Source organism: Hoplias malabaricus, chromosome X2, assembly GCF_029633855.1.
Source record: "Hoplias malabaricus isolate fHopMal1 chromosome X2, fHopMal1.hap1, whole genome shotgun sequence".
In the NCBI taxonomy this organism is placed as follows: Eukaryota; Metazoa; Chordata; class Actinopteri; order Characiformes; family Erythrinidae; genus Hoplias; species Hoplias malabaricus.
This window is the reverse complement of record NC_089819.1, coordinates 13302829-13323204: the sequence shown is the minus strand read 5'-3', so window position 1 is coordinate 13323204 and position 20376 is coordinate 13302829. Positions and strand designations below refer to the sequence as shown.

General features: G+C 35.2%; 1 protein-coding gene across 1 annotated transcript in view; it reads right to left on the bottom strand.

Moving 5' to 3' along the window:
• The window catches only part of LOC136676799 (RING-type E3 ubiquitin-protein ligase PPIL2-like), a 41026-nt gene extending 21686 nt beyond the window's left edge, over positions 1-19340 (bottom strand). The window contains exons 1-10 of the mRNA XM_066654026.1: positions 19192-19340; positions 17997-18046; positions 17856-17901; positions 17019-17081; positions 16695-16746; positions 8187-8238; positions 7810-7901; positions 7081-7170; positions 5775-5850; positions 2457-2617 (exon numbers count right to left, since the gene is read on the bottom strand). Of these exons, the coding sequence (XP_066510123.1) occupies positions 2457-2617; positions 5775-5850; positions 7081-7170; positions 7810-7901; positions 8187-8238; positions 16695-16746; positions 17019-17081; positions 17856-17901; positions 17997-18046; positions 19192-19223 (714 nt within the window). The 5' untranslated portion in view covers positions 19224-19340. The remainder of the gene's footprint in view (positions 1-2456; positions 2618-5774; positions 5851-7080; positions 7171-7809; positions 7902-8186; positions 8239-16694; positions 16747-17018; positions 17082-17855; positions 17902-17996; positions 18047-19191) is intronic.
• Between the last annotated feature and the right edge of the window lie 1036 nt (positions 19341-20376).

Here is a 20376-nt window from a genome sequence, read left to right as displayed (position 1 = left end):
AAAAAAAGTTTCCAAAACTAGGCTTTGGTTATATTTAGCTATTGAAGCTCCTTTTTTGTCAAATATATTTTCTGCTTCATCCTGATGCAACATGTTTACAATTTCAGTTTTGACTACAAATTAGATAAATCAAAGCATAGAAACTATTTCTATCCATTATAACCATTTCTAAGCAGACAAAATCTAGTTAATCCCTGGTTAATTTTAACCAAGCATGCATTTTTACATCCTGATTTTATGAATTTTCCATATACGTCTACTTTTTATTCATGGCATCGCAGCTTGACCCAACACCGAAGCAGTGAAAAAAAAGGGCTGACCTCAGATTTTACGATTAGAATTAAGGACAAACTAAGCTTGAATGCCAGGCTATTTACGTAGCAGTGTGTCAAATCCAGCAGTGGCCTGGCTGAAATAACCTGGCATTCATGCCCACAGCCCAGCCAATTAAAGCAACAGTTTTGTGTGAATAGGCTGAGCTAGCAAAGTTAATATAGCTGAAAGCATGGGGGCAGATGTGCCAGAACCTGAGCTAATATAAGTGGAGGAAAGAAAGGCCAATGTAATGTACTCAGTGCACAGAACAGCCACAGCACAGAAAACGTACAAGGGCTTGACTCATGATGAGTCAGAATTCTGGACACAGCTAAAGCCTGTTAGTCACTGGCTTATAACATGTAAGAAAATGTGTGTTCTTTTTCAATATTCAAGCTCTCAAATAAGGCATGACAACATGATCAATTTGTCATGCATTATGACAGTTGCTGTCATCTTGACGTTGGCTTGTACTGTGAGCATTTATGCTCCCGTGTCGCGTTTTGTGGACTGTGAGAGGCGTTATCTTCTGCTCCAGTTACTGTGTGATGGTGGCAGTGTCTGAGAGGCAGGATTCACCTTATAATGCAGTCACTCTCTTTCACATACACAGACACACAAGCAAGATGACCCACTTCATAGCACAGAAGTGTCTAAGGCAAACCCAGTCATGAAGAAAATCAAATAACAATAGCAAATACCTCACAAACCAAAACAATGCATTGCTCATACACCACACCTTAAAAACTATGCAGTAAAAAGCAATGTAGCTCTTTTAGTTTCTTAAGGATTCTTTCAAATAACGGATGCACTGACCATCTACATGCTGTATTTTAAATGCAATAGTATTTTTTTTTATTATGGTATGACTGCTGCTTCTTCATCTGTTCAATATTTAAAAAAAAATCTGATTTTCAGTGTCAGTATGATGTATTTAAGTTCTGTGATTATGCAAAACCCAGCTCCAATATTAAAACAATATTCTGCGATTTTTAGTTCTCTTACACATATATTACCCAAAAATTGTAACAAGAAATTACTTTAAAAATGTTGTGGCTGACCAAAATCTGTACTAAAATCTGGTGAAAGTATTGTCAAAAAGTTCAAAGAAGACCATTGCAGAATGTAAGATGGCAAAGAATTTAGGTCTATCGTTCATAATACTGTGAAAAGATTAAGGAAATCCAGATGAATTCAAAAAAGTCCGTTTGGGGCAAGGCTGGAAACCACTGCTGAATGAGTGTGACCTTTAAGCTCTCACATGACATTGCATAAGAAACTGTCATGCTACAGACATATAAAAGCCACATGGGCTCGGGAGTACACGGGAAAACCACTGTCACAGTTTGCTGCTGCATAAAGAAATGCAACCTGAAACAGTGATTTTAGTGACTTGTGCTGCCACTGAGGTTAAGTATTCTTCTAGTAAATACTTGATCAGGAAGATAAAGCTGGGTTTATTTCTGCTTGTGCTACAAGAGTGCAACTTCGAAAGACATAGCTTAATTGTGATAATAGTGAAAATAGTTCTTTGACCGGTTCTCTGATGAAGAAAAATTGGTTCTGCTGTGGCATAACTGCAAAGAACCTTTTTTAGTGCCTTTATTTCTTTAAGTTTAAAAAAAGGTCGTTCATATCTCATCTCAGCCGTAAGCTTTAAACGTTAGAAAAGAGAAGCAGGACAGCCACTAAACTACAATTTTAATTATGTTTTAGCTTTTTAGCTAGGCCCACTTTTCAGGTCTGGAGTATATTTACCAACATGTAAACAGCATGTAAATAATATGCAAATAGCGTAATGTTCTTAAAAATACTCATGTGTGTGTTCATGGAGTAGATGTCAACAAAACAATTCAAAAGCTTGCTTGCCTGCTGCTTCTTTTTTTTTTTTACTACCTAATTCAGCTACACTACATGTGACAGACGTCACAACACCAAGACAGAATGGGCCTGTAATATTTGTATTGTTAAAACCTACACTCTGCCAGTCAAAAACCGAACTCAGCTCTTAAGTCATCAAAAGAATCATAAATGAAACAAAAGAGAAGTCACATACGAGAAATTATTTCCTTCCTCTACAAAAAATGCAGAGAAAGAAAAAGGCTGGCACTCTCATAGAGCTTTCTGCACGCTGTACTTACTGCATTGAGTTTATCTGTCTTTTTGGCCTCAGGCTCTTTCATGGTAGAGGCTAGCAGATCATCTCCCTTATACTCCTTATAGAGCTCAGCCAGGGTCTCTCTCGTCTCCAGATTCGTGCTTTTCAGGTGATATGCTGGGTCCTGTTTAGCTTTTTCTTCATCTACAAAAAGAGGAAAATCAGACAATATGGTTGATTATATGATGGATATATATATAAAGTTAGAAGTTATAAATATATATATATAAAAAAAAAATAGATAAATAAAACCTTGCATTCCAAAAATGCATTGCAAACAAGAATCTGTGACATGTTAATTCTCTGGAAGTTTTATATGAATTAAAAAGCACTAAAAGGTTTCATTATCTTCAGTAAACAAACTGATTGTATTTTGTAAATATAAGCACTTAGATTTTGATGCCTAAAACACACCAAAAGCTGTGACACATGTAACACTGTTACATGCAGTTTAGATTTTTATTTTTGAACTAAGGACACTAATTGTTACATTTTGCAAGTGGAATTTTTGTGCATTCACAAGATTGATATAAGAGCTCAGCTGTTCAACAGTCCCTGGTTGTTGCTGAGTTTCTCCTCTTCATGACGTACCAAAGGAAAAGGGCCAGTCAAATGCATGTAGTCTGTGTCTATGAAGCCATGTAGTTGTAGCATGTACAGAATGAGACATGACATTGTCCTGCTAAAAAAACATGGATTCCCAGGAAAACAAGCCATCTTGCCAGTAGTCTATGCCTCTCTGAAAACCCAGTGTGGAACTGTATGTTTGAGTGAAAAGCCTACTATAGTTTGTTCATGGTTCAAGTGTTAATTGTCTGCTGTTTCATTTTCTTTAACTTTCAATATGTTTTTTGCTTTCATGGAAAGTTTGATGTTTCCCAAATTTGCATTCAGCTCCTCCTTAAGTGATATAACTGTAACAACAAAAATAAGTCACTGTTTCCCATCTATGGAACAGGAATAGAGCAACATCTTCATCTCTTTTCAATGTTCTGATATCTTGCCATTAACCATATGCCTCCAGATGCTGTTTCCCATTTTCCGGGCCAGGGCTGCGTGGAAACAGCAGGCAAACAGACAAGAGCTAGCAAACACTCTGAATTTTATAAAAAGTGTATTGGATTAAAATTGTGAACATCAACTTTCAATGATAACAGACAATGTGGCTCCAAAGACGATGTGGTTACATTTATCACTGTAGCATGTCAGTCAGGTGCAATTTTTTATGCAGTGCCATCTCAGGGCTCAGAGGCCCAGCTCATTCAACATTTGTGTCCAGCCTAACCCTACATGGACTGGTATTTCTCTAGGTCACTTCACATATTAAGTAGATGATGAGAGACCTAAATTCTTTGCAATCTTACACTGAAAAAAAAATGTCCTGTTTGGACTATTTGGAATTTGGCATAAAGTGATGAGAAACTTCCTATTTACACTGGCAAAGACTAAGCATTTTGTGAATGCTCCTTTCATAATTTTTGTATTCACCTACTTATAGTGTAATGTTTCAAAACAATGAGACAACTTTTCACTTTTATTTTGCTCCCTCCCAAATTCTCTCGAGTGCTTTGCAGGCATCAAATTCAAATTTTTTATATGTTTATTCTTAAAGTTGGTTAGTAAACACTGGAATATATATTCTTTGTACTTTTGTCAGTGAAATAAAATTTCAAGAATAAATAAAAACGTAATTAATTTTAAACAATGTTGCAAAGGTTTCCAGACCTTCTGGCGTTTGTATGTCTGTGTCAGAATCTAAAATATGCTATTAGAGAAAAGAATCAACTTAGCATGTTTGAGGCTTGTGCATGATGTGCATAATGCATATAGTATACCACACAATTCATGATAATAATGATAATAACAACAACAACAACGATATAAACTTGAATTTATAGACCGTCATTATATTACTCAATGTTCTATTACCCAATTACTATTACTCTTACAAAAATAAAGATGCTACAATGGTTCTCTGAATAATGCCATAGAAGAACCACGTTTGATTCGATAAACAACAATTTTTGCCAATATATTTAAACTGGTAAAAGACCTTAAGATCAAGTGATGGATTTTTAAACATATAAAAGATTCTTCACACTCACATATCTCTTAAACACAGTTCCTTATTCAACCAAATATGTCTCTTCTATGGTATCGATCAAAGAACCCTTTGTAGCAGCTTTTTTTTTAAAGAGAAGGGAGGATGTAATAATTATAAAATAAATAAATGAATAAATAAGGAGAGAAAGACAGAGAGAGAGAGAGAGAGAGAGAGAGAGAGGGGAGTGAAAGAGAGAGATGACACTTAGAACAGACACTTAGGACAATGGTAATTGCTATAAGCCTCTTTCTTTTATCTTTCGTAGTCACATTGGCCTTTTCACTTCAAGGCAAAACCATATAAAACTTTGAACACGAAGCATGTCTTAACGGAAAAATAATATTTAAGGGGACAACTATGTAAATCTGATGTGACTGAACTATTACAATACAGCAATACATACTGTGTCCATTTTTTTCCCCATCATAGTACATTAGCTGCGCTGAACTATGACAGGCAGGTCCTATGGGGCGGACTTTTCAATTCACTGTGCTGGCTAACAGAGTGAGTTCTGGTCTTAGATTTTGCCCTTCACACTTCATTCAGCTGAAATGGCCCCTTGATAAGATCTGCCTCATTGCCTAATTAATCTATTCAAACCACCATGGCTAGAGTAATCTGCATTACACGGTTACTTAATCAAACTTAACAGCTCTAATCCCACGATGAGAAGGTACTGAACATCAACATAATGCATGAGAGTCACTTCCCTGAACTGATGGCCAACACAAAAAGTCTACATCTTGTGTTGAATTATTCAGAAAATATCTTTACCAGATAGATAGATGGTGGTTAATAAAACCCGGCATACAATGTGTGATTTTGGCCAGATTTAAAAGCCAGACTTAGCCAACTGAATTTTAGGATTATTCACAATTTTGCTTGGTCCATGTCTCCTCTCTGATTTTGTGGAATTACAACATGTAGCATTGTAAAAGTCAGAAAAAAATAGACTTTCTCAAGATTTTTGTTACACAGGGTGTCATTCTGCTGAACTGTGTGTTTGTATGTAGACAAATCTCCGCTGAGTTTCACACGCAGTGTGCGAGTTTATCACCAATAAACACGATTTCCAAAATTGCACAGTGTATTTATGGCTTAACATATATCAAGTAATGCAATTTCTAATATGAATTTTTATCTAACATTATTAAAATGAATAAATCATGGAATATGCATTGAAATGAAAAAACTAACCAGGGTCCAAAACTTTCAAGTTGTTCTTCACATGGAAAAAGTTGGAGACGTTGAATTTATCCAAATTAGTTGGGTCCTAGAACACAATCGATGAAGAATGATTTGGTTATCAACCTGTTTTCCATCAATATAGAAATATTTAATCCAAACATTATACAAATTCATGAGACAAGGTCTGCCTACACTCTGGTTAATATGTTATGAAAATTTACAAAATAGCACATTGGCTCTATCATTCAGTGACCCACCAATCAAGAGTGTGCGATCCAAACAGGTCAAAGAGTGTATCCAGAATCCAGCAGGGCAGTGTGCCCATCCCGCATCACAATTTCACTGCCCTGTTCTCGCCAACACCAGCATAAAACCCCATCAAACTGACCCTAATGCCACTTGTCCTAATAAAAACCAAAAATATTTGACCCCATATTCTAATCTAACACCTTCATATGCCTAAATAACTTGCCTCATGTCTTCTTCTGTCTCTTGCTATTTTAAAAACACTGCTGTGATCTTCCTGTACCACCACAAATTCAAAAAGATCTGACACAGAACAGAAAGAGTCTGTCTCACTGTCCTGTCCCATTTCTGTGTCTAACTCTCTCTCTCTCACACACACAAAATCTGAACACTATCATTACTGGAAAAATTATAAAAGACGTTTACATGCACAATATTAATATAAAGTGTTTGGGGATACAATGTTAGTTTTTTGGGAAAACTAACAATGTAATTTATCAGTTAAAGGGGAACATTACTTGTTTTATTTTTTTGAAATACAAACTAATTTATATAATTAAGATGTACACTAAAACTTCAAGAAGTCTTCAGATGTTGGACACACAAATCTCCAAGAGATTATGGTGCTTTGGAAATGTTCACAGTAGTGGAAATCACCAATTTATTGGGGATATTGTCCAGATACTGATAACCATCAATATCAATATGCCTTCACTATTTAGGTAATAGAGACCCAAACTATCTCTATAACAGATGGAATTTATTGTTTCAAAGCAAAACCTCAATAATTTTGCTAAAGCCAGATTCCTGTTGCCATCACTCTGTTTATAAAAAAAATGTTAGCTGTTCCAGAAGCAGTTTAACATGAGGATTAACATATCACACACAGGCATAAGTCTAAATCATCAAAGGGCCTTTCCACAAGATTGCATCATCTGATAAGGCTTTGTGACTAGTTTACTATAATATACTGCTGCAGAGCACTCCTGTAATACAGGCATTTCTAAATATACATACACGAACACATACATGTATTCCACAAACACACTTCCATCTTTCAGACACATACCTGCAGTGTGATGATGTCCTGACGAGTAAATACCTCATCAGTCAACAGGTCTTTGTAACTTTTTGTCTTGATATTTAATTGCTCCACAGCCTAGAAAACACAATTTTTTTTACATGTGTGTGTGTGGCCACAATAACGTGTACATTTTTAGCCAACAGCTACTGAAGTCTGCCAACAATACATAGTTCAATAATACTGAACTATGCCAATAACAGTCATGCACTTGAACTATGAGGATAATGTAGCTATATAGTACAAGTTTAATTATCCTATACACTCACGTATATAAATATGTGGCACTTTGTAGGACAAGAGCATACTGATACATCTCAGTATTATAATTTCAATTTTAACATTAGATTCATTAGGCATAAAAGCATGTCTCATTAGAGAACCACTTTTGCAAATAAAAGCTGAATGATGATGCTATAAAACCTAATTTAAACATAATTTAAAGGTTAGAGGAAGAACCTGCAATTTGGGGTAAGTATGTGATAACGTAGGCATGAAGTTTGCAAGATTCTGATCTGTTGGTTTTCATTTTTTGTTAGCTATATCAGCCTCATAGCTTCAGTGCAAAACAGGTGGTCAGGAACACCACACAAGTCTTGGTTGATCACCAAGATTTTAATGTAAACATAAAAGCGTGTGATTATTTTATTGCATGTATTTTCTTAACACACAAAATATATGAACTTTCCCACATTTTCAGCGGTAACTAGAGCTTACCTCATAGGAGAAAACATTTCCTGTGACTTTGTTGGCCACAATGTGGGAATTGTTGGTGAAAACTGTGTACAGCACAGGACAGTGGTACTTCCCTTTTGTTTTTTAAAGAAAGCAAAGATACATTAAAGGATATTATAGAGAAATGATTCACATCCAGTATGTATTTATGTATGCATGTGTGTATGCCATTAGTGACATGTATCTCTAGTGTACATTTTTTTCTGAGAGTGCATAACTAGCTAAAATAATAGCACAGTAGTCTAGCCATTGAGAAATTCTTTTCCAAGCATTAAATAAAAAAAAAATACGGAAATTGTTACTATTTATGTTTAATTATGAAAAAAAAAAAAAGAACTGAAGCATAGACACAAGTTTACCTTCATTGTTTTTAGCAAAGTTAAGCTTGATGAGGGATTTGGCCTCTAGTTTCTGAAAGTGAAAGAAAAAGAAAGAAAATAAAGTTGAGAGAGTTTGCTTTTCAGTGTGTTTAAACAGATTATGTCTCAGAACAAGTTTTCACACAGCCCACTGAAAATGATCTCGTCACACTGTGGCATCATTTTCGGCTGACTCACATCCTACACAAACTCAAATACACATGATGACACATGTTCAAAGGTGTTGTTATTGCCAGCTCATTAAGTGAGCTTTAATGCTTGTTCAGTCAGTAGTAGAAATTCACATTTGATCCTTTCCTTTACTAATTAAATTAGGGTGGTAAAGTTAGATGTGGACTTATATTTTTATAATCACAGTATTTTCTATTATTTGAATAACAAATTATGTCAACACCTATCAAAAATATAAAAGACAATATGTAATATTGTCAATGCTAATCATCAGTGAACAAAAGAAAAATAGAAAAAAAGAAAATAAAAAGCTCAATTAATCATTATGTTGACTATATTGCATATATAATTGTATAGGTTTATAAAAATGAAACAAGCAACTAGCAGTGATGGCAAAATACTTTCTTTTTATGTTAAAATCATTTGCATATAAATAAATAAATAAATAAACTAACTTACTCCTTATCAGTATTTAATAATTTGGTATGGACATGTTTTAAAATAAGGTCCAGAATATTACATGCCATTGTAAACTGAAAATGAAACCATATTAATCTATAACAGATGTTGAGCATTTTTGCAGTATTGGAAAATGTACCAAAATAAGACACTATCATATAAAAATGTATCATGAATTTTGTGTATAACTATTTGAATTATTCCATATGAAATGTCTTTCTAATCCAGTTGAATCCAGTGTTATTCCTAGATTGCTTTTAACATCTGATTTTGTCACAAAGCAGCTTCACAAAATCCAGGGTCTAGCTCCAAGATAACAAGCTGATATGACATTGGAAGGAAAAACTCCCTCAGAACATAAGGAAGAAAACTTAGAGGATCCAAGACTTAAAATGGGAACCCATCCTCTTCTGGTCTGAGTAAACAAATAAGGACTGAAGAATATTAAAGATATAATGAGTATACAGTGGTTTGTAACACCATGTTCTGAGTAATGTTAAAAGCTGTGTTAATAATGTGTAGTGAGAGGCAAGTGAAAAATGATCAGCTTTAATTAAAGCCCTGTCACATGAATATTTTTCTACAATTTAATATTTTATGTAACATATAGGTAATTATAACAGGGAACAGAAGTGAACACCAGACCAAGCTGCATTTATATGAATAAATTCAAATTCTATTAGTAGTAGAATGCTAAACTATAGAGAGTAATGCTGAAAGTCCTAAGGGACTATATGCTTCAGGAAAGAAGGATATAGGTCAGACTTATACAGCGTTAGAGTTCTCACATTCATCCAGATCTAGAAACAGTTATGGCTTTGATGATAATCTGCAATGGCAGGTTGGGGCTGATGCTGATGATTCAGCACTCTTACTTTAGGCTGGTCGATAAAATCTACTTTAGCCTAGTTCTGAAGAATGAAAAGGTGCATTCACATGCCTAATGATCTCTGCATCACCAGTTAATGAAGACTGCTAAAATGTCTCCTCTGATTTAGCCAGTCACTTGACATGTGGAGTGCTGGCATCTCGGGAAAAACAGGTTCTGGAACACTTCAGTGCATAGCTGTATCATTCACAAGGGAGTATTAAGCCAATGGACTTTACAAATGCACTACATGGCTCAAGTTAACAAGGGGCCATTTGAGCATGTATGGATGAGCAAATAGATGTAAAAGCTGCTGGAATATGCACACACACACAAACAGTCTCATTACCCAGTTTCAAGAAGAATATTGTTATGCTCATAATTGAAATTACCTTTATCACCTAGTAAGATGCCTAGCTACTGTCAGACAACTATAGCCTATTACCTATTTTAACATTATTTCCACTGATGATATGCAAAACACATTCAGGAATAGTTGGGATTTATGTTCACAGATCATTTCACAAGATATTTTTTCTTTTGCTGTAGCAATACAGACACCAATCCATGAGCATTAGTTATCATCTCTGAAAGTAGTAAGGTTAAAAGCTAATTATTAGTTATTTACCTGTTACATCTCTGTGTGTGTTGTGATGGAGGTGCTTGTGTGAATACATTAATTCAATTTTTTTCTTGTTTTATTATTATAATCATGCACAAGATAAGATGCAAGATATCCTATGCTAATCCATTAGAGCTTCACATAGGGCCCACCCCACTCTCTTCCTAGCGGCAGCCACATAATTTCTATTGTTCCAATCCTACAGCTACACCCTAAGGTTGCAGTGGCTGTTTATGATTTGATCAGCAACTGTTACCCTTAACATCTATGGTTATTCATTGAGCCCATTACATGAGTACCCAAACCACCCACTGTATCACTAGCTCTTTACAGGGGTCATCAGGTAGGCACCTACCCTTATCAGTGTTTTGCTGAATTAAGCCCACGACACCTTCAGAAGGCTCAACAGTGAAGTCTGTCGTCCCAGACCCACCTCACTCCAAGCTAGCTTTACAGCCCTACCTTACCCTTAAGTATCAACAAACGTAAATTCACACTGGCCTCCCTGGTGATTAAGGCTGTACCTAGCCCCACTGGCACCGTTAATGCATGCTCAGTGCCACCAGTTCTTAAGTGATCTTTCCGTGCTACATCACCAACCACTACAATATTACCTCTGCAGTGCATTTCCACAACTAGTCTGTGTTCTCCTTATCCACAACCACTGACTAGGCCTTCAGCTGTTTCTGACAACTCCTTCACAGCTGCCCTTAGTTTCCGGCCCCTGATGCTGAACTGCACAAGCAGGGATGTGGCAGACTTGGCTACAAATCACCTAACACCTATCTCCACCAGTCTAACATGTGCCTGCCACCCAAGTTCCCTCATCTCAGCCACCAAGTCCACGTACTTCTTCCTTTCGAATGCTTCAGTAATTTCCAATCTCGTGCTTCGCCCCATCTACCAATATTTATATGCTGTGCACACTCTCTAATACGTTCACCCTCACGCATAAACCTAATAACTTTATTACTACAACCATATGTTAATGTGTTTACCTCTAAGCGTTTGCTGTCCAACAAACATGCTAAAACCGTTAGCACCTGATTATGTCTCCATGTATGCCACCCTTGCGACAAACTAACCTTACAAGCTGATAGAACATGCTTCAGTGTGCCAACCCCTGTATATAATCTACAACTAGTGTTGTCACCTACCCACTGTCCAAGATTTTGTGGAGTTGAAAGGACATCATAAGTTGCTCCAAGCAAAAACTTGACTTGTATCCATTGCCCACAATCCTTGCCAAGTGATCTTCTGTCGATATCATTTAGTGCTGCACTATACCATCTACCTAAACTGTTCAATGGTCTCTCCACCACTACATATAAAGATTGAATTTGTCTATCCAAACAAGCTTTTCCTGCTGACATACAGACACCACATACCTGCCAACAAAGACATGTCATCATGTCAAGGCAAAAGTGCAGCCTGTCTGGGGTAGATGTCCATCTACTGTAGTTTTTTCATAGTCGCTGAAGAAAGACTGTTTGCAAGACGATGTTTGTTCCTTTAGGGGTCAATCTTTTTAAAAGAAGAGCTGTTAGGATGATTGTGATTTATTCCTATATTGGGGCACACTTTTGAAAATGATGCTTTGAATGACTATGTTTTGGTCTGTCCGTTTCATACAGCCTGTTCTTTTCCTTTTTAAAAGTCTGTGGACAAATTAAGTTTTCCTTCTTTTTTACAAAGAAAAGGTAAAGAAAGGAGGAAAGAATACTGATACATTTTCTGTCCCTGGGTTTGCTCCCAGAATCTCAATCACTTGTGCAAAATTGAAAAAAGTCAAAAATAGAAGCAGTACTGGAACAGAAAATAACAGATTATAAATCCACATTAGGTGTTGCATTGACAGCAGTTCAATGTTCACTCATGGAAGATATGTGATGTTAAACAAAACATATGGTCAGTGATCAAGCATGCCACATCTCCTGAAGCCACATGCAATCATCTGTCTGTTATATTTTCAGCCAATTCCTTTTCAGGACTTTATCTAATTGGATAATTTAACATGGCATTAAATGTCAGTTACTCATCTTTGGACCTAGCTAAGCTGATCATTGAGATTTTGATGATGCAATGTTTTGAAACTGGAAGAATGGCACACTGGGAGTTATGTGCATGCATTTATATATGTATTTCACAGCAGAAACCTTGGTGGGAGGTGAGAGCTTGTTAGCAATCTAGGGAGCTCATGTTAAGCCCACGACATAAAAAACAATCCATACATTTAAAAACACACACTTCAACATATTGACCATATCCTCTGCTTTAAACTCCAACACAGTGCTGATTATGTTAGCTTGGCACCACAATTTGTTAAGGCAATGAAACACTTTACTGTTTCCACTGTCTCTACTGATATACAAGTGATCAAGTCATTATTTTGATTAAATTAATTCATTTAAATCAATTAGAAAGAAAGAAAGAAAGACTCTAAACAGCAATCAGAGGTGTGACACACTATCAAAATAAGCCTACACAGTAACAAGCATGTGACTGAATGTTAGAGTGTTTTCACACCTACCCTGTAGACCTTTGGACTTTTCGAAAAAGAACCAAAAGATGGTTCAGACAATATAGTTTGTCTCTGTCTGGATCAAACTGAAGCATGGTTCAATTTGTTGGCAGTGTAAAAACACTTTTTTGGATGGTTCTGACTTTGACCAATTACAGGATGTTGAGGCAGGCTAAAGTCACTCAATAAACATCATCTTTATCACAACATTTTGCACTTTGGAATTAACCACATAAAATCATATGCCTTATTCAGATGGGACTATTTTTACTTAGGTAAAAGGGGTAATATTATATACAGGACATCTGTATAAATGACAGAGATGAGTGTGAAGAGACAATTTACACATAGCCTTCACTCTAGAAATAGTACAAAACTTTTCTTTTTAAAAATCTGTTACCATAGACATTCCACGTTGCCTTAGATGAAAACAGTGGGAAATCAGTAAAGAGTCATCTGATAAAAACATTTTTTCAGTGGTTATGCATGTTTTAACATTCAGAATTGTACACAAGGAAGAATAACATAACAACTCAGTCCTGTCTCACACAAACTATCATTAATCAGCCAGTGCAACAAGTTCAGCCATTTAAGGGGAAACTGAAAACGCAAATAAGGAGCTGGCAAATAAGTATTGCATATTATCACTGCCCAAAGAAAAATATTTATCTACAAAAGATTAGCCTTAGTAGAAGGGAAAAACCTTAAATTTCAATAAAAGTCTAGGTAAAAAAATTTGATCCAAAGTTATTTTGGAGCATTTCTATTGGTCCATTTATCATAAAATTGTCATACAATATTAGGGATAGCGGTGTGCAAATGATGTAGAAAAAAAAGAACAAAAAATGTGGAGATAAACGTTTTTTTCTCTGGACAGCAACAATATGTAAGCAATGTGTGTGTTACTTTAAGTTGGTTATTCAAGCTGAAGTTGGGGCTGGAAGTTGGTGTTGCTCATAGTAATATTATTGTGGCTTATCTAACTTCCTCAGAAACATCCTGAAAAATGTATGTAAGCAACTGAAGGAGGGGTAATGCATTTTGTCACTATTTTACACAGATCTGTGTTTCAAAAGGAAGTGAAATGAGATAATATTTATATACAATGTCTGCATATATATACAGATATATTGTACAGCTCTATCTTAAACTCAGAAGGCCTCTGAGACTTTAATATTAAGAGGGGCCAAGGTTTTGAGTAAAAACTACATGGACAGCTGGAATATACTGTTTCTCCTTTGGAGACTTTAAGAGGTCCAAATTTGTTTGCTGCATTGGTTAAACACAGGAATGTGACAGTCAGGAAAGACATCTGCCCACATTCACACAGTCTCACAAACACAGACATGTGGTGCAGTATATAGCTGCTACTGATGCTAACACAGAAGCATGTTTGTCTGTGCTGGATATAACAAGTCCAGGCATGTCCACAAGACTGCACTAGTCATTCCCTCCAAATCATCCCACATAATACCTATATCATATGGAGTTGTTTAACTCCAGTAAACTGTTATTTATGTAGAAGCTTATTTAACATTAAACTAAATATATTAAATTATAATTTTCATCCTCATTTATTAAATTTCACTACTGAAATCCCAAGGGTTTTCACATTTGACAAAACAAATGTTTTTATGTTGTTACTTTTAAAAGTACCATATTTGTATTAGTATCAGGTTATTTGCCTTAGTATTACCTGTATTGGTACTGGAATCAAATATTAATTAATAACACACAGACAGAGAGACAGACACACACCCAGAAAAACATTTTCAAACATGTAGTGCAAGTTCCAGAGCCAGTCCAATACAAACAAATGTGTAAACACACGTGGAAAACACTGATACAAACACAGTGTAGTAGAGATATGAACAAACACATACTACGGGATCCACACAAACCAAATGACAATGCTATTTTGTTACAGCTCCAGCTTTAGCTGCGGAAAGCAAACTGGCCATGCATGCAATTCTCCTTATAATCCTAATGGCCTCTGTAAATTAAAAGTACAGCAAAGAGTGTCTGGTAGATTAATAATACAGCACTAAGCCGACGCCAGCACTGAAATCCATCATCCTGTACATGAAGGACAGCTATTATGTGGTGTAATAGACATAGATTAAGAAAACTTATTGTATGCAATTTATCTTTAGGGACTGTTAACTGGGCAGACATAGAATTTATCTTGGCCATGAGGAGACAAATAAGAGATTACAGGTATTGTCACTGCATTAAAAAAACATGTATCTCCATTTTTGCTGATTTTTAGTTTACTACATCATTTGAACACAGCAGATGAAGTTATGTAAAAATTTCACGATGAATGAACCAGCAGAAATGCTCCAAAATGACTTGGAATAAAATCTTTTTATATTCACTTCCACTGAAAGGTTTTTTTCCTTCTCCTGTAAAGGTAGATACATGCATTTAATTGGACAGGGACAATATGTATTATGTTGAAGCAATGAGCAAGTATTAGTTGTCAGTTTAAAAAGGACAGCAATGCATTCATTTGCATTTTAAAAACTTTTAAAAGGCTCAGTTGTTTATTTTTTATTTAAGGGTTTTGATAGACTTTGCATTGTTTGACATTTTTTCAGTTCTAAAACAGAATAATATTAAATTTACATTTTTTTTGTTTTGCTTATTTATTTAATGACTGACTGATTGAGAAAACATTCAAAAGATCAGTCAATAACATACAATGCCTGACCAAAAAGAGGAAGTTACTCAAATCAAATCAGAGTATACACATTTTTATATAACCCTATTAAAGATTCTGGGGTATCAGTCCAGTATCAAATAATAGTGCAATGATATGTAAAATATTTTTGAACGAGGTATACTTTAGCCCACTACAATAATCACATTTTAGTCCCTCAAAATTGAATGTTTAGTCACCCCTACCTTACGCAATCAACAAAGAGATTGATTTGTGGTAAATACTTGGGGTTTCAGACTGTTCTGAAATAGAAGTGATGTTTTATAAAAATGTCCCTTTTTAAGAGGGCACATGTATAAATACAGTAAATGTAATAATTGATATGATATCATGATACTGTGATGTTGGTAAGGCCTAGTGGTAACCCAAGGATGTGTTCTATTTTTGGCAGTCATTTCCCTGAACTGTCTAAGAAAACAGATTATACTTATGCCACAGAGAGCATAAAATATTAAAGAAATGTTTCCTGACATTCTAAGTAGAGAAGAAACATTGGATATTTATACCTTCTCACAGCTTTAGAGACTCTACTGAATAGAAACACAGATGATCCTACAGATTTAAAGATGCACGACTCTGCTTTGTGTTACATAATACTCTCATGCCCTCATCCCACCATTTTTAACCAGGCATGCTGACCAAGAGGAGTTTGAGGCTCTCTAGTGGCTAAACATATGCAGTGCATCACATAAAAAAAATTTTTTTTTGTTTATGTTTTGGGTTTTTAAGCTTATCTTCTCTTTTGACAACAATTTACTGATACTTCAGTTGTTTTAGTGTGATTAATATGACTGATAAATGGTATATCCATGTTTAATCTTCATAAACTAATGTGGTGTATCCAAAATTATAGGCAGCGTGCAGCATTTTTAAATATAGGGGTGTAAAACAGCAATGCACTGCAAACTGCCCAGTTATATATTTCTATTTCACTATTGACAGCATGGAAATGCATGTGTACTGGCTACTCTGAGGGTACTTTTTAATTTATTGAAGGGGACATAGTCTCTGAAAGCACTGCAGAGAATAGGTTAGGTAACAAGAGTTGCTGCTGCATTCCAAAAGGCTTAAGAGTATTACAGATATGAGAAATGCATAAGCCTTTAGTGAACTTTGGAGCCTACCTCTCCTGAGATGGGGTTGGTTCCAAACTTCTTAATCCAAGGAACTATGCTCCTGGAGAAGGAAATGCAACAATTTATCATGCATTTTTATTGACAACCAAACCAAAATGTTTAGATAAGAAGCTAAATATTCAGACATTGTGTGTGTGTGTGTGTGTGTATGAATTATGCAATTAATCACTTTCAGCACATATGAAAAAGTATATTTTTCCCCTATACTTGTAAATGTCAATATATATTCTACTACATTTTACAAGTCAAACTAGTATTTTAGTTTTTTTTTTTGAATATATAGAATTTCTGACATGTAGAAACTGTACTTACATTAAGTCAAAGACCACACCATCTGGGGTGCACATTGGATATTCAAAAGGCTGAAGAGACAAACTGTTGAAAATAATTGCAGAAAATGTAAACATAAGTAAGAAATGGTACTAATGTACAACTCTACAAATATTTCAATAGTCATTAAAAAAATATATTGTCTTCTGCACCTTACTCTATTTAGTAATATCTGGCTATGAAACACCTCATGAAACTGGTATTTAATTAATTCAGTCACTCACATATTCATGTTTAACAAATGCTTGATAAGGGACACTATTGAGTGATTCATATCAGTGACACTGATGTACTTGATTTGTATCATGTGGCCCACTGTGTCAACTCTCTTGGCTATCTGTATTATTCTGTTGTGGTGTTGCAGGTAGAATTATGAGGCAGAAAATAGACCTGATTTGTTGTGGGTCACACCGGTGCACAGGGGTTTGCTCCCATTTATAACGCTTTCCAGCATGAGTGAATGGGAGATTCTTTTCTTTTGGTTCTGTTTTTGTTGCTGAAAAATTTGGGTACATACTGTCTGATCAAAAAATTGCTGTTCAGGACTGGGCTTCAATGGTTCTCTTTCTCCACTAGTGCTATCTTTGTGGTTTGCAAACCCTTTTTAAATAAGATACATATTAATAAAGACATGATTTCTTTTACACTTTCAGTTCTCACCTTCCTTGTTTGATTATTATGAACTGCCCAAAAATCAGATCATAACACCCACTAAACAGATTTTCAACAACCTACACAAAATATTTTTTATTAGATTACTAAAAAAATAAAATAAAAATAAAGTTTGCCCAATGTTACTCCCCAGAGTTCAAAACTCACCTGCAGTGATCAAAGGGTAAGCGCCTGAAATTGGCCTGTGGGATTTCTACAAATAAAATAAAAATAGACACAATTAATGCAAAACACCAATTTAAAGTTAAAAAGAATCAACTGCATTTGTCCTCCAAATCAGACACATACCTGCTTTTTTCCCTCCATAGAAATGAGTGTATTCTGTACTGGTGATGTACCTGAAAATAAAAATAAGCAAGCAAAAATTAAAAGTCATACTTCACTTCCATCACCAGTTTCCAATAATATACATGGTGAAGGTTCTGGCTCTTTTCTTATACCTGCACCCTTATATATTAAAGAGACTGTGTGACTTAATTTATTTAAATGTGATATTATATCAGTGTCTGTACACATATTTAATGCAGATTCAAGATGACATCTTGGGAAAATTGATTAGTTAAAAACCCATAGCACTACATCACTACATGCATAATAGTAATTAAAGCAAATACCAAATTATTTTTTTTATAATATTTTCTGAATTTCCACACATTATTAGTTTACAATTAAGTACTTTTAATTATTTACATTGCTTATGGACAGGTAAGCTTTTTAAATTCACGGATAATATTGTCTAGGTGCTACAACTCTATGAGAACAAAAGTAGATCAGTACATAAATCAGAGGAAACACTGCACTTTGAGCCACAGCTGGGAATTCAGTAATAAGCTAAGATATATTTTCTTTCTCCACATCTTTATTCAGACTCTCTGTTCCACTTTGAACAGTGAAGCAGTTTCATTCACACATATCATACTTATTTTCATTATTGTAAATACATACAAAATTGAATTTGACACCCAAAAAAAAAAAAAAAAAAAAAAAAAAAAACCTATAGGCATGTTTACCACTTTGTTACATCAATTTTTCTTTTAATAACATAAAAGGAACCAGACATTTTCAACGAGTCTGTGACTAGAGTTACCTACATTACATACAGCATCCTTTTTAATCCATCCAGTTTAAAATAACCTCACCGCTAATGTGGAATCTTGTCGGTTCATGAGTTTTCGGGGGGAAATACATACATACATACATACATATACACACACACACACACACACACACACACACACACACACAAACAAACACAAACACACAAAACCTTCCGCCCAGGCCAGGTGTTCATCTGCCCCAGACCGACATCCTAACCTAAGTCTCCAAAATATGGTTACTCTATTAAAGAGGACGTGTCCTGGGGGGGACTTCTAGACACCCTACTAAAGCCCTGCGTTAATGAACACTTCGCAGCGCATTCTTAAACATAACCTACCTAGTCCACAGCCTTAAATCAGAAACCAATGAGAAACGACACACTTACATCTTGTCCTTTTGATGCTGCCGCTTGCCCATTGTGTATCCTGTAGGTTAACAGAGCCACAAGAGAGAAAAGAATTTCTAACTTTAAAAACCTAAACAAGACGGCTAAATACGACCGTCTACACGTTGTGCAGTGGTAAAATGGGTCCGATATAAAACCGCCTGATTGTATTTGGTTCCTATCATTTTTTTCTTTCTGTTGAGGTTTCTTCTTCTTTTTTTTTTTTTTTTACATAATAATAATAATAATAATAATAATAATAATAATAATAATAATAATAATAATAATAATAATAATAATACAATTAAATAAATAAATATATATATAAACATTTCATGTAACTAAATATTTCTTCTAATTACCAACAACAAAATAGAGGCTGCTTTTCTTCATTTTGGAAAGAATAAATTAAAGGTGCAGTTAGATTTTTCGTGATGTTATTTATAAAATTCTATATTTATCAAAGAAATATATTTGTGTCTTTGTGTTTTGTTACTGTTTGAACTTTTGGGAATAAATTACATACTGTAAGCATTCACATTTTCCCATAATTAACGAAACGTTTGCATGCGTTATTTTCTCTATGTACAAAAATATCTACCATGCTATTCAGACTTAAAGGTTTGAACATTATAGGAGATAATTCAAAAGTTTGGTCTCCGTATTACCAAGATAAATATGCAAATATTATTTTTTTTATATAAGTGAACGTTAAGAACGTATAGCTCTTTTCAGCAAATGACGATAACAGTGGCAATTAATATTTGTTATTTAATAAAACTTGACCTAAATGTTCATCATCATCATATTTTACGTTTAGGGTCGCGGTATGCTCAATCATCTTAAAGTTATGTAAAATAATACACATTGAATATGGTGTAATTGCAAACTTTTGAGGGTATGTGGAGATGCGTGCAGCGTTTATTCGGTTAGCGTCTGCTTTAATTGTCAGCTCCGCCTGAAGAGTAGTCGCCAGAGGGCTTTAACAATGGTCAGCAATTAATACGCCACATAGCAGGCGACTCCGATCCGGATCCGTTTTTCATCCAGCATTAACAGTATCCGTAACAGTCAGCTACGGTTAGCGGATACGATCCGGATCCAGTCCGGGTCCAGTCCGGGTTCTAATCTCTGATGTGTAACTGGCCTGGAGTCACTGCGCGGGTCGGAGCAAGTATGTCTCGC